The sequence below is a fragment of the Coregonus clupeaformis genome, chromosome 12 (genome assembly GCF_020615455.1).
Source record: "Coregonus clupeaformis isolate EN_2021a chromosome 12, ASM2061545v1, whole genome shotgun sequence".
Lineage (NCBI taxonomy): Eukaryota > Metazoa > Chordata > Actinopteri > Salmoniformes > Salmonidae > Coregonus > Coregonus clupeaformis.
The window spans coordinates 15,097,065-15,111,258 of record NC_059203.1 but is presented as its reverse complement, the minus strand read 5'-3'; the positions used below and the strand labels follow the sequence as shown (position 1 = coordinate 15,111,258).

At 46.9% G+C, this 14,194-nt stretch overlaps 1 protein-coding gene across 1 annotated transcript in view; it reads left to right on the top strand.

Moving 5' to 3' along the window:
• Positions 1–240: 240 nt before the first annotated feature.
• shisa10.1 (shisa family member 10, tandem duplicate 1) overlaps positions 241–14,194 on the top strand; it is a 30,864-nt gene continuing 16,910 nt past the window's right edge. Inside the window, exons 1-3 of the mRNA XM_041891834.1 lie at positions 241–366; positions 4,107–4,272; positions 7,487–7,611. Coding sequence (XP_041747768.1) covers positions 303–366; positions 4,107–4,272; positions 7,487–7,611 — 355 coding nt within the window. The 5' untranslated portion in view covers positions 241–302. The remainder of the gene's footprint in view (positions 367–4,106; positions 4,273–7,486; positions 7,612–14,194) is intronic.

Genomic DNA, 14,194 nt, shown 5'->3' with positions numbered 1-14,194 from the left:
CCCGGATTCCAGAGCCTGTGTAGAGATCTAAATAGACATTTAAATCCGACTGAAAGAGTACAGTCGTAGTTTTTGTGTTTTGTTGAATTTTTTTATATTAAACGTGTATTTTTTTCACATTTCCCTAATCCATATTATTTTGCGTCGAAATTTATCAGTCCCCCCCCCCATCCAGTAGGTGGCGGCATGCACCTCCTAACGTTGTTTGCGGACCGCCATAATACCATAGAAGAAGAAACTATAGCATTGGGGGGGGCTGTGGACTGGGGGGTCGCGCTGTTAGCATCTGAATACACCGAGCCATGGCGGAAAGTCTGTCCGTTGTTGTTCTCCTTTTGTGTGGGACTCTGATCCCCTTCGTTACCGGTGAGTTTGTCAATTGGAAATCGGTGACTAACAAACATTGTTCGTATCAGTCTGTGATATTGTAGCTAAGAGTTTGTTGATGTTTTTTTCCCCCCAAAGCTAGCTAACGTTACATGTCTAACATTTAGTTAGTTAGCTAGCAATGTGAAAGGACATCTTCCATCTTCCAGGTGGGGCGAGTCTTGCAAACATGCTGCTAACGCCAGTTAGTGTCTGTTGGTAACTAAATTTTTATGACTCTTTCATATGACTGCCTTTTAACTCTTAAGAGGGTTTATTTAGTACAGAACATAACCCTCATCTAGACCAAGAATGTACTAAATAAACCCTCTTAAGAGTTAAAAGGCAGTCATATGAAAGAGTCATAAAAATGTCGTTATGCAGTATGATCTAATTAGTTTGCTATATCATTCTTATTTCGCAATATCCACTGCCTCCGAAGTTACGGGGTGACGAAATGAACTTGTGTATTTCTGAGTGGATTGACGTTAAACATGCAATATGTGTCGTGTGACTCGTGGAGTTTAACTGTTTGCTGTTAACTTAGTTGTAACTAGCTAAAGTTAAAAACAAATCTGCTTCCATGATGTCACAGGTAACGTTCTCGTAAATTACATGGGGGTGGGACATGACTAGTTTTTCACCCCATCTTGGGTTGTAATGTTGAATTTTGAAATATACGGTATTGTGAGGGCATTTAGCCAGAGAGAGATCCATTTATATAATTTGCTCTGTGCCTGATTGTGAGAGGTCAGTCACATACCTGCCACTGTAATTCGATCAACCAGATCTTGAGGAAGCAATCAAGGATGTCTGTCTGGCAGGCCTGCCAGCTCATGACTTCACGTTATCTTCTGGTAGCTGCATGAACATACACCTCATTTTACGCTCCATATAGTCTCTGACCTTTATGTGCCCAATTCAAATCAGATCCGCTTTAGTCGACATCTGCATAGCGGTTGTTTTTTTCCCCCGAAGTTCCCAGTTGTCTTGAACGCTCAGAAGTCGGAAATGTCCTAGTTCCCAGTTGTTTTGATCACGGCATTATGGTGCTTTCAAAACTCTGGGGGGGGGGGAAGAGGTCAAATCATGTCAGTGATCTTCAGGTCGGAAAGTCAGAGCTCTAGAAAGACGCCCGAGTTTCTGACTGCGAATTCCGAGTTGGACGACCATTGAAAACGATTTTTGCCAGTCGGAGCTACTTTTTTTTTACAGAGTTCCCAGTTGTCTTGAATGCACTGAAGTCAGAAGTCAGAGATTTCCGAGTTCCCTGTTCTCTGTTGTTTTGAACACGGCATTAGAGCTGTCAAATCCACAAGCAGCCCTGTGTGGTTAGGCTACCATCATCACCCACTCCAGCAGCACACCACCCTGCATCCCACTGCTGGCTTGCCTCTGAAGCAAAGCAGGATTGGTCCTGGTCGGTCCCTGGATTGGAGATGCTGCTGGAAGTGGTGTTGGAGGGCCAGTAAGAGGCACTCTTTCCTCTGGTCTAAAAGGAGATCCCAATGCCCCAGGGCAGTGATTGGGGACATTGCCCTGTGTAGGGTGCCGTCTTTCGGAGTGGACGTTAAATGGGTGTCCTGACTCTCTGTGGTCACTAAAAGATCCCATGGCACTTATCGTAAGAGTAGGGGTGAAAACCCCGGTGTCATGGCTAAACTCCCAACCTGGCCCTCATACCATCATGGCCAACTAATCATCCCCAGCTTCCAATTGGCTCATTCATCCCCCCTCCTCTCCCCTGTAACTATTCCCCAGGTCGTTGCTGTAAATGAGAATGTGTTCTCAGTCAACTTACCTGGTAAAATAAGGGTTAAAAAAAACAATGAGGGGGTTCGATTATCTGCGCGAGCCAGGTGCCCCGCTCTGGCAGACGGCGAAGTCGGCTCCATTTATTATTTATTTTTTACATAGGTTAAGCACACGGAGTAATGAGTAGGATTCTGTGTTTTCACATGCTAAAGGGATTGCTTTGGATAAAAACACTTATCTGCCTTCCCAATGAAAACTAGTTTGAAACATATATTTTATGAAAAGAGATATACAGTGGCATGCGAAAGTATTCACCCCCCTTGGTATTTTTCCTATTTTGTTTCCTTACAACCTGGAAATAAAATGCATTTTTTGGGGGGTTTGGATCATTTGATTTACACAACATGCCTACCACTTTAAATATGCAAAATATTTTTTATTGTGAAACAAACAAGAAATAAGACAAAAAAACAGAAGTTGAGCGTGCATAACTATTCACCCCCTCAAAGTCAATACTTTGTAGAGGCACGTTTTGCAGCAATTACAGCTGCAAGTCTCTTGGGGTATGTCTCTATAAGCTTGGCACATCTAGCCACTGGGATTTTTGCCCATTCTTCAAGGCAAAACTGCTCCAGCTCCTTCAAGTTGGATGGGTTTCGGCTGGTGTACAGCAATCTTTAAGTCATACCACAGATTCTCAATTGGATTGAGGTCTGGGCTTTGACTAGGCCATTCCAAGACATTTAAATGTTTCCCCTTAAACCACTAGAGTGTTGCTTTAGCAGTATGCTCAGGGTCATTGCCCTGCTGGAAGGTGAACCTCCGTCCCAGTCTCAAATCTCTGGAAGACAAACAGCTTTCCCTCAAGTATTTCCCTGTATTTAGTGCCATCCATCATTCCTTCAATTCTGACCAGTTTCCCAGTCCCTGCCGATGGAAAACATCCCCACAGCATGATGCTGCCAGCACCATGCTTCACTGTGAGGATGGTGTTCTCGGGGTGATGAGAGGTGTTGTGTTTGCACCAGACATAGCGTTTTCCTTGATGGCTAAAAAGCTCAATTTTAGTCTCATCTGACCAGAGTACCTTCTTCCATATGTTTGGGAGAGTCTCCCACATGCCTTTTGGTGAACGCCAAAAGTGTTTGCTTATTTCTTTCTTTAAGCAATGGCTTTTTTCTGGCCATTCTTCCGTAAAGCCCAGCTCTGTGGAGTATACGGCTTAAAGTGGTCCTGTGGACAGATACTCCAATCTCCGCTGTGGAGCTTTGAAGCTCCTTTTATAACCCAACCCTGATCTGTACTTCTCCACAACTTTGTCCCTGACCTGTTTGGAGAGCTCCTTGGTCTTCATGGTGCCGCTTGCTTGGTGGTGCCCCTTGCTTAGTGGTGTTGCAGACTCTGGGGCCTTTCAGAACAGGTGTATATATACTGAGATCATGTGACACTTAGATTGCACACAGGTGGACTTTATTTAACTAATTATGTGACTTCTGAAGGTAATTGGTTGCACCAGATCTTATTTAGGGGCTTCATAGCAAAGGGGGTGAATACATACGCACGCACCACTTTTCCGTTATTTTATTTATTTTGAATTTTTTCATTTAACTTCACAAATTTTGACTATTTGTGTATGTCCATTACATGAAATCCAAATAAAAATACATTTAAATTACAGGTTGTAATGCAACAAAATAGGAAAAACGCCAAGGGGGATGAATACTTTTGCAAGGCGCTGTATGTTTCTTGCTCCATGCTACCTGGTTGACAATATGACTGAGCGGGCACAGATTACTGCTCCTCCCTCACCGTCATGGGCCATAGCCCGGTACACCGCGGGTCAGCTTAATCAAACTCCCTCATTTAACTCTGCTGTGTTTGTTGTATACCTGCCAATGTTAATTGCTGTTGTCTTTCAAGTCATGTATTTTCTCCCAAGCTGTGTCCAACTCAAACCTATGATGGTGTTTCTCCTTTCCACCCAGCTGGTGGTGAATGTGAGGCCTACAAAGATGCCTATGGCCAATACAAATCCGAGCAGGACTGCAGTCGTTTCCAGTGGTGCTGTGGAACGTGTGACATGAGATACTGCTGCAGCAGCCTGTCTCTCCAGTTGACTGAGTCAGAGCAGGACAGCTGCAAGACAGTCAGGTATGAGGACAACAACCATGGCTACGTCCTAAATCAAATGGTACCCAATGCCCCATGGGGCTCTGGTCAAAAGTAGTGCACTATATATAGGGAATAGGGTGCCATTTGTGACCGACTTAAAAGATAAAACCACTGACCATGTGGTTCAGTGAACTGTGCTTGTGTGATGATTGCTAACCTTGCCTGAGACCTGAAGAACATATCTTTATTGCACTAAGGCTGATCCTTCAGCCGAGCCGACAACACGTTAGCTCAGTTATGATACACATTTACATTTACGTCATTTAGCAGACGCTCTTATCCAGAGTGACTTACAAATAGGTGCATTCACCTTATAGCCAGTGGGATAACCACTATACCATTTTTTTGTTACGAAGGTGTCAACAACAGCCTCTCTCACTTCCTCTTTCACACCAAGCTCACTTCAGATCAGTGCAATGAAACTTTGCACAAGCATCCGTCCTTGTAATACATGAACAGGCTCTGTCACCACCCCAGTAGAACAGGCTCTGTCACCACCCCAGTAGAACAGGCTCTGTCACCACCCCAGTAGAACAGGCTCTGTCACCACCCCAGTAGAACAGGCTCTGTCACCACCCCAGTAGAACAGGCTCTGTCACCACCCCAGTAGAACAGGATCTGTCACCACCCCAGTAGAACAGGCTCTGTCACCACCCCAGTAGAACAGGCTCTGTCACCACCCCAGTAGAACAGGCTCTGTCACCACCCCAGTAGAACAGGATCTGTCACCACCCCAGTAGAACAGGCTCTGTCACCACCCCAGTAGAACAGGCTCTGTCACCACCCCAGTAGAACAGGCTCTGTCACCACCCCAGTAGAACAGGCTCTGTCACCACCCCAGTAGAACAGGCTCTGTCACCACCCCAGTAGAACAGGCTCTGTCACCACCCCAGTAGAACAGGCTCTGTCACCACCCCAGTAGAACAGGCTCTGTCACCACCCCAGTAGAACAGGCTCTGTCACCACCCCAGTAGAACAGGATCTGTCACCACCCCAGTAGAACAGGCTCTGTCACCACCCCAGTAGAACAGGCTCTGTCACCACCCCAGTAGAACAGGCTCTGTCACCACCCCCAGTAGAACAGGCTCTGTCACCACCCCAGTAGAACAGGCTCTGTCACCACCCCAGTAGAACAGGCTCTGTCACCACCCCAGTAGAACAGGCTCTGTCACCACCCCAGTAGAACAGGAGCGAATGCAGAGTAGACCACCCTCATGGTCCTCTGTAGCTCAGCTGGTAGAGCACGGCGCTTGTAACGCCAAGGTAGTGGGTTCAATCCCCGGGACCACCCATACACAAAAAATGTATGCACACATGACTGTAAGTCGCTTTGGATAAAAGCGTCTGCTAAATGGTATATTATATTATTATTATATCAACCCCACAGATGAGTTTCAGCATCGACACCAACTTTCCCATTTCTACCGGAGGCGTATCCAAAACAGGATCAATTAATTAGCTAGCTAACTTTGATAAACAACCAGAAATAACTGTTGATTTGTCTGATTCATTTAGAAAGCTAAACATACAGTGCTATGAAAAAGTATTTGCCCCCTTTCTAATTTTCTCTACTTTTGCATATTTGTGATACTGAATGTTATCAGATCTTCAACCAAAACCTAATTTTAGATAAAGGGAACATAAGTGAACAAATAACACAACAATTACATATTTATTTCATAAACAAAGTTATGCAACACCCAATTCCCCTGTGTGAAAAAGTAATTGCCCCCTTACACTCAATAACTGGTTGTGCCACCTTTAGCTGCAATGACTCCAACCAAACGCTTCCTGTGGTTGTTGATCAGTCTCTCACGTCGCTGTGGAGGAATTTTGGCCCACTCTTCCATGCAGAACTGGTTTAACTCAGTGACGTGTGGGTTTTTTGACTAGGCCATTCCATAAATTCAAATGTGTTGCTTTTTAACAATTTTCATGTAGACTTGATTGTGTGTTTTGGAACATTGTCTTTCTGCATGACCCAGCTGCGCTTCAGCTTCAGCTCACAGACAGATGGTCTGACGTTCTCCTGTAGAATTCTCTGATACAGAGCAGAATTCATGGTTCCTTCTATTAAGGGAAGTCGTCCAGGTCCTGAGGCAGCAAAGCATCCCCAAACCATCACACCACCACCACCATGCTTGACTTTTGGTATGATGTTCTTACTGTGGAATGCAGAGTTTCGTTTTCGCCAGGCATTACTGGAACCATGTCGTCCGTGAGTCACTGAGTTAAAGCAGTTCTGCATGGAAGAGTGGGCCCAAAATTCCTCCACAGCGACGTGAGAGACTGATCAACAACCACAGGAAGCATTTGGTTGGAGTCATTGCAGCTAAAGGTGGCACAACCAGTTATTGAGTGTGGGGGGGAATTTACTTTTTCACACAGGGGAATTGGGTGTTGCATAACTTTGTTTATGAAATAAATATGTAATTGTTGTGTTATTTGTTCACTTATGTTCCCTTTATCTAATATTAGGTTTTGGTTGAAGATCTGATAACATTCAGTATCACAAATATGCAAAAGTAGAGAAAATTAGAAAGGGGGCAAATAATTTTTCATAGCACTGTATGTGTTTTTGGTTGTTGAGTCAATTAGACCATGCCCATTTCAAGTTTATCTTACTAAAAAATCAAATGTTATTTCCAAATATTTAGAGAAGTTAGATGGCTAACTCCTTGATCCTGCTTCGTAGTATAGCCCTCTGGCCTCTGTCTTTGGCTGCACAGGGCTAACATGCTATAGGACACAATGCTTAATGCAACAGTACAAAACAATTCAGAAGTATTTTATGATCTGGCTTTGTTAGTTCAGTATTAGACTGATGTATGTTTGACTGACTGTTTCTCTGTCTGACCGCTGCAATGCTGACTGACTGTTTCTCTCTCTCTGACTGCTGCAATGCTGACTGACTGTTTCTCTCTCTCTGACCGCAGCAATGCTGACTGACTGACTGTTTCTCTGTCTGACCGCTGCAATGCTGACTGACTGTTTCTCTCTCTCTGACTGCTGCAATGCTGACTGACTGTTTCTCTGTCTGACCGCTGCAATGCTGACTGACTGTTTCTCTCTCTCTGACCGCTGCAATGCTGACTGACTGTTTCTCTCTCTCTGACCGCTGCAATGCTGACTGACTGTTTCTCTCTCTCTGACCGCTGCAATGCTGACTGACTGATGTTTCTCTCTGTTTCAGTGGCTATGTAAGCACGTTAACCATCTCATCGTTCGTAGCAGCAGCTGTCATCATCATGATTATTTTCATCTGTTGCTGCGTGTGTCCCTGTTGCTGCTTGTACAAAATGTGCCGGAGGCCCAGACGTAAGTCTCCTTTCATCACAACATGTTTACGCTAAAATACAATACAAATATGCTGGTTGATTTAGATTTAAAACAATAACTATATGCACTATTTGTTGTTTATATTCTCAATGACTACTGAGGAGGGGTGGTGTGGGGGGGTGGGGAGGATGGTGTGGGGAGGTGGGGGTGGGGGGTGGGTGGAGGTGTGGGGGTGGGTGGGGGAGGTGGTGTGGGGAGGATGGTGTGGGGTGGGGGGTGGGTGGAGGTGTGGGGTGGGTGGGGAGGTGGTGTGGGGGATGGTGTGGTGTGGGGGGGTGGGTGTAAGGGTGGTGTGGGTGGGGGTAGTGTGGGGGGGGGGAGGTGGCGTGGGGCTGGTGGGGTGGGGTGGGTGGAGGGGTGGGGTGGGTGGGGGGGTGGTGTGGGGGGGGTAGTGTGGGGGGGGTGGGTGGGGAGGTGGTGTGGGGGGGATGGTGTGGGGGTGGGTGGAAGGGTGGTGTGGGTGGGGGGGTAGTGTGGGGGGAGGTGGCGTGGGGCTGGTGGGGTGGGTGGAGGTGGGGTGGGGTGGGTGGAGGGGTGGTGTGGGTGGGGGGGGGGTGGCGTGGGGGCTGGTGGTGTGGGGTGGGTGTGGGGGGTAGTGTGGGGGGGGTGGGGGGAGGTGGGGCTGGTGGTGTGGTGTGGGTGGGGGGGTGGTGTGGGGGGGGTAGTGTGGTGGAGGTGTGGTGTGGGTGGGGGGGTGGGGTGGGGCTGGTGGTGTGGGGTGTGTGTGAAACTCCTCCTGTACTACCTCTGAACCGATGTAGTCTGGTGGTCAGTTCTTCAAATCAAATGTTATTTGTCACATGTGCCGAATGGAGCTTGGCCCCAGTGATGTACTGGGCGGTACGCACTACCCTCTGTAGCGCCTTACGTTCGGATGCCGAGCAGTTGCTATACCAGGCGGTGATGCAACCAGAAAGGATGCTCTCGATGGTGCAGCTGTAGAACTTTTTGAGAATCTGGGGACCCATGCCAAATATTTTCAGTCTCCTAAGGGGGAAGATGTGTTGTTGTGCCCTCATCGACTGTCTTGGTGTGTTTGGACCATGATAGTTTGTTGGTGATGTGGACATCAAGGAACTTGAAACCCTCGACCCACTCCACTACAGCCCCGTCGATATGAATGGGGGCGTGTTTGGCCCTCCTTTTCCTGTAGTCCACGATCATCTCCTTTGTCTTGCTCACGTTGTGGGAGAGGTTGTTGTCCTGGCACCACACTGCCAGGTCTCTGACCTCCTCCCTATAGGCTTGCTCATCGTTGTCATCACACAGTCGTGGGTGAACAGGGAGTACAGGAGGGGACTAAGCACGCACCCCTGAGGGGCGCCCGTGTTGAGGACCAGCGTGGCAGATGTGTTATTGCCTACCCTTACCACCTGGAGGTGGCCCGTCAGGAAGTCCAGGATCCAGTTGCAGAGGGAGGTGTTTAGTCCCAGGGTCCTTAGCTTAGTGATGAGCTTTGTGGGCACTATGGTGTTGAACGCTGAGGTGTAGTCAATGAACAGCATTCTCACATAGGTGTTCCTTTTGTGGGAAAGGGCAGTGTGGAGTGCGATTGAGATTGCGTCATCTGTGGATCTGTTTGGGCGGTATGCAAATTGGAGTGGGTCTAGGATTTCCGGAATGATGGTGTTGATGTGAGCCATGACCAGCCTTTCAAAGCACAGAAGTGAGTGCTACGGGTCGGTAGTCATTTAGGCAGGTTACCTTGGTGTTCTTGGGCACAGGGACTATGGTGGTCTGCTTGAAACATGTAGGTATTACAGACTCGGTCAGGGAGAGGTTGAAAATGTCAGTGAAGACACTTGCCAGTTGGTCTGCACATGCTCTGAGTACACGTCCTGGTAATCCGTCTGGCCCCGCGGCCTTGTGAATGTTGACCTGTTTAAAGGTTTTACTCACATCGGCTACGGAGAGCGTTATCACACAGTCGTCCGGAACAGCTGGTGCTCTCATGCATGCTTCAGTGTTGCTTGCCTCGAAGCGAGCATAAAAGGCATTTAGTCCATCTGGTAGGCTCGCGTCACTGGGCAGCTCGCTGCTGGTTTTACCTTTGTAGTCCGTAATAGCTTGCAAGCCCTGCCACATCCGACGAGCGTCAGAGCCGGTGTAGTAGGATTCAATCTTAGTCCTGTATTGACGCTTTGCCTGTTTGATGGTTCGTCTGAGGGCGTAGCGGGATTTCTTATAAGCGTCCGGGTTAGAGTCCCGCTCCTTGAAAGCAGCGACTCTACCCTTTAGCCCAGTGCAGATGTTGCCTGTAATCCAGGGCTTCTGGTTGGGGTATGTACGTACAGTCACTGTGGGGACGACGACGTCGTCAGTGCATTTATTGATGAAGCCGGTGACTGAGGTGGTATACTCCTCAATGCCATTGGATGAATCCCAGAACATATTCCAGTCTGTGCTAGCAAAACAGTCCTGTAGCGTAGCATCCGCGTCATCTGACCACTTCCCTTATTGAGTGAGTCACTGGTACTTCCTGCTTTAGTTTTTGCTTGTAGGCAGGAATCAGGATACAATTATGGTCAGATTTTCCAAATGGAGGGCGAGGGGGAGCTTTGTATGCGTCTCTGTATGTGGAGGAAATGTGGTCTAGAGTTATTCCCCTCTGGTTGCACATGTGACGTGCTGGTAGAAATGAGGTAAAACTGATTTTAGTTTGCCTGCATTAAAGTCCCTGGCCACTAGGAGCGCCGCTTCTGGATGAGCATTTTCTTGTTCGCTTATGGCCTTATACATTTACATTTTAGTCATTTAGCAGACGCTCTTATCCAGAGCGACTTACAGTTGGTGAGTGCATACATTTTCATACTGGCCCCCCGTGGGAAACGAACCCAGCTCGTTGAGTGCGGTCTTAGTGCCAGCATCGGTTTGTGGTGGTAAATAGATATATATAGATAAACTCTCTTGGTAGATAGTGTGGTCTACAGCTTATCATGAGATACTCTACCTCAGGCGAGCAATACCTCGAGACTTCTTTAATATTTGACATCGCGCACCAGTTGTTATTGACAAATAGACACACACCCCCACCCCTCGTCTTACTGGACGTAGTGGTTCTGTCCTGCCGATGCACGGAAAACCCAGCCAACTGTACATTATCCGTGTTGTCGTTCAGCCTCGACTCAGTTAAACATAAGATATTTGTTTTTAATGTCCCGTTGGTAGGATAGTCTCGAACGGAGCCCATCCAGTTTATTCTCCAGTGATTGCACGTTGGCTAATAAAACAGATGGTAAAGGCGGGTTACCCACTCACCAACAAATTCTCACCAGGCACCCTGATCACCACCCCCTGTATTTTCTTCATGCGAATGACAGGGATTTGGGCCTTGTAGGGGAGCAACATTATATCATTCGCGTCCGACTCATTAAAGAAAAAATCTTTGTCCAGTTCAAGGTGAGTAATCGCTGGTCTGATATCCAGAAGCTCTTTTCAGTCATAAGAGACGGTAGCATCAACATTATGTACAAAATAAGTTCTGTGTAGTCTGGAGGTCAGTTCTGTCTGTATTACCTCTGTGTAGTCTGGTGGTCAGTTCTGTCTGTATTACCTCTGTGTAGTCTGGTGGTCAGTTCTGTCTGTATTACCTCTGTGTAGTCTGGAGGTCAGTTCTGTCTGTATTACCTCTGTGTAGTCTGGTGGTCAGTTCTGTCTGTATTACCTCTGTGTAGTCTGGTGGTCAGTTCTGTCTGTATTACCTCTGTGTAGTGTGGTGGTCAGTTCTTGTTGATGGTAAAGGTAACAGAAGAGTGGGAGTTCAACAAGGCTTCCGTTTGCGGCAAACATGTTACTTAGTAACAATTTTAGTTGAATGATTTGAATGAACATTCCAATATATTATGGTGAAGCCACAAATAGCTACTTTTTGTGTGGATTACTGTGTATTTTTAGCGGCAATATTCAAACTGCAAATTACTTTGCTATTCTTAACTTATTATTTGTAGCGGCAGTTTAGACCTGAAACAGACACTTACGCTCGCCACACACTACCTTCTCAGACTGTTGGCTAATGTTCTCGCCACACACTACCTTCTCAGACTGTTGGCTAATGTTCTCACCACACACTACCTTCTCAGACTGTTGGCCAATGTTCTCACCACACACTACCTTCTCAGACTGTTGGCTAATGTTCTCACCACACACTACCTTCTCAGACTGTTGGCTAATGTTCTCACCACACTACCTTCTCAGACTGTTGGCTAATGTTCTCACCACACACTACCTTCTCAGACTGTTGGCTAATGTTCTCACCACACACTACCTTCTCAGACTGTTGGCCAATGTTCTCACCACACACTACCTTCTCAGACTGTTGGCTAATGTTCTCACCACACACTACCTTCTCAGACTGTTGGCTAATGTTCTCACCACACTACCTTCTCAGACTGTTGGCTAATGTTCTCACCACACACTACCTTCTCAGACTGTTGGCCAATGTTCTCACCACACACTACCTTCTCAGACTGTTGACCAATGTTCTCACCACACACTACCTTCTCAGACTGTTGGCTAATGTTCTCGCCACACACTACCTTCTCAGACTGTTGGCTAATGTTCTCGCCACACACTACCTTCTCAGACTGTTGGCTAATGTTCTCACCACACACTACCTTCTCAGACTGTTGGCCAATGTTCTCACCACACACTACCTTCTCAGACTGTTGGCTAATGTTCTCACCACACACTACCTTCTCAGACTGTTGGCTAATGTTCTCACCACACACTACCTTCTCAGACTGTTGGCTAATGTTCTCACCACACACTACCTTCTCAGACTGTTGGCTAATGTTCTCACCACACACTACCTTCTCAGACTGTTGGCTAATGTTCTCGCCACACACTACCTTCTCAGACTGTTGGCTAATGTTCTCGCCACACACTACCTTCTCAGACTGTTGGCTAATGTTCTCACCACACACTACCTTCTCAGACTGTTGGCCAATGTTCTCGCCACACACTACCTTCTCAGACGGTTGGCTAATGTTCTCGCCACACACTACCTTCTCAGACTGTTGGCTAATGTTCTCGCCACACACTACCTTCTCAGACTGTTGGCTAATGTTCTCGCCACACACTACCTTCTCAGACTGTTGGCTAATGTTCTCGCCACACACTACCTTCTCAGACTGTTGGCCAATGTTCTCGCCACACACTACCTTCTCAGACTGTTGGCCAATGTTCTCACCACACACTACCTTCTCAGACTGTTGGCTAATGTTCTCACCACACACTACCTTCTCAGACTGTTGGCCAATGTTCTCGCCACACACTACCTTCTCAGACTGTTGGCCAATGTTCTCGCCACACACTACCTTCTCAGACTGTTGGCCAATGTTCTCACCACACACTACCTTCTCAGACTGTTGGCCAATGTTCTCACCACACACTACCTTCTCAGACTGTTGGCCAATGTTCTTGACGAACACAAAACAAATGGAATGCGCTAGCTAACGTTCAAACTATTTCCCCTTGTTGAACACACCTTAGGTTTCTGTTTGTTCTAAATGGTTCCCATTCATATAGAGCAGACACCTACATGCCGGTAGTCTAGTCACAACTGGTTAATGTGAAGGAGGGCAATATGTATGCATCCTAAATTGTACCCTATTCCCTATGCAGTGCACTACTTTTGACCATAGCCCTGTAGGTAGTGCACTACATAGGAAATAGGGTGCTATTTGGTCCACAGCCTCTGGCTCCCACATGACAAGTTATTTTACTTAAACACCAAAAGGCTTTAAATATAGACAAGACGTGGGTGTATGCCACTTCCCCTAGCATGTCTTTAGTTCAGAGTGAATGTGGGGAAAGGCCTACTTCCCAAAGAACAGGGTCGTGACTCATGTTCAGTAGGGCAGAACTGTTTAAAACGTTTGGAAACTGAAAAATGAGCGTTTCTTAATGGACGTCCCTTCCGTGTTTCACACTTGTTTTGAAAAGTAGTCTCCCTTTTTTAGCGCCTACTGAACAGGATCCAGGCAGGTATCATCTGGCTGACCTGTGCCGTGTCTGTTGGAATGAGAGAAGTTCTCTTGTTTCGTGGATTGAGACAGTGGCGTTTATTTTATATGACCACGTTTTGAAAAAGTGTTATCCCGTTTCGTGTCTATTGAACATGTCTGTGGCTGTTAGAATGATACAGTGGGGTTTCTTCCAGCCAGTGAGTCTGACTCATACTTTCCACATGGGGCGGAGCCTTCAGAGCCCCCTGTCATACAGGAAGTGGTCAGACCACCCCCACTTGGAACCCCGCCAGGCGGTAGGAGGAATCCACAAACAATGATTATGCGCGTCCCAAATGTCACCCTGTCCCCTATATATAGTTCGCTACTTTTGACCTGCAGTGCACTATATAGGGAATAGGTTGCCATTTGGAATGCACCCTGGGCTGGGACATGAGGGTTGATTTCAGACAACACCCATTTATGTAATCAATTCCTCCTCACAAATGGAGAAGGAATCTAGTGTTCGTAACCTAACCTTAGTTGAACATGGCATCTCCTCCTCTTTCGAGTTCTGGAAAAGACAACTCGTTTTTGAATTCCAAACAGGAATGAAC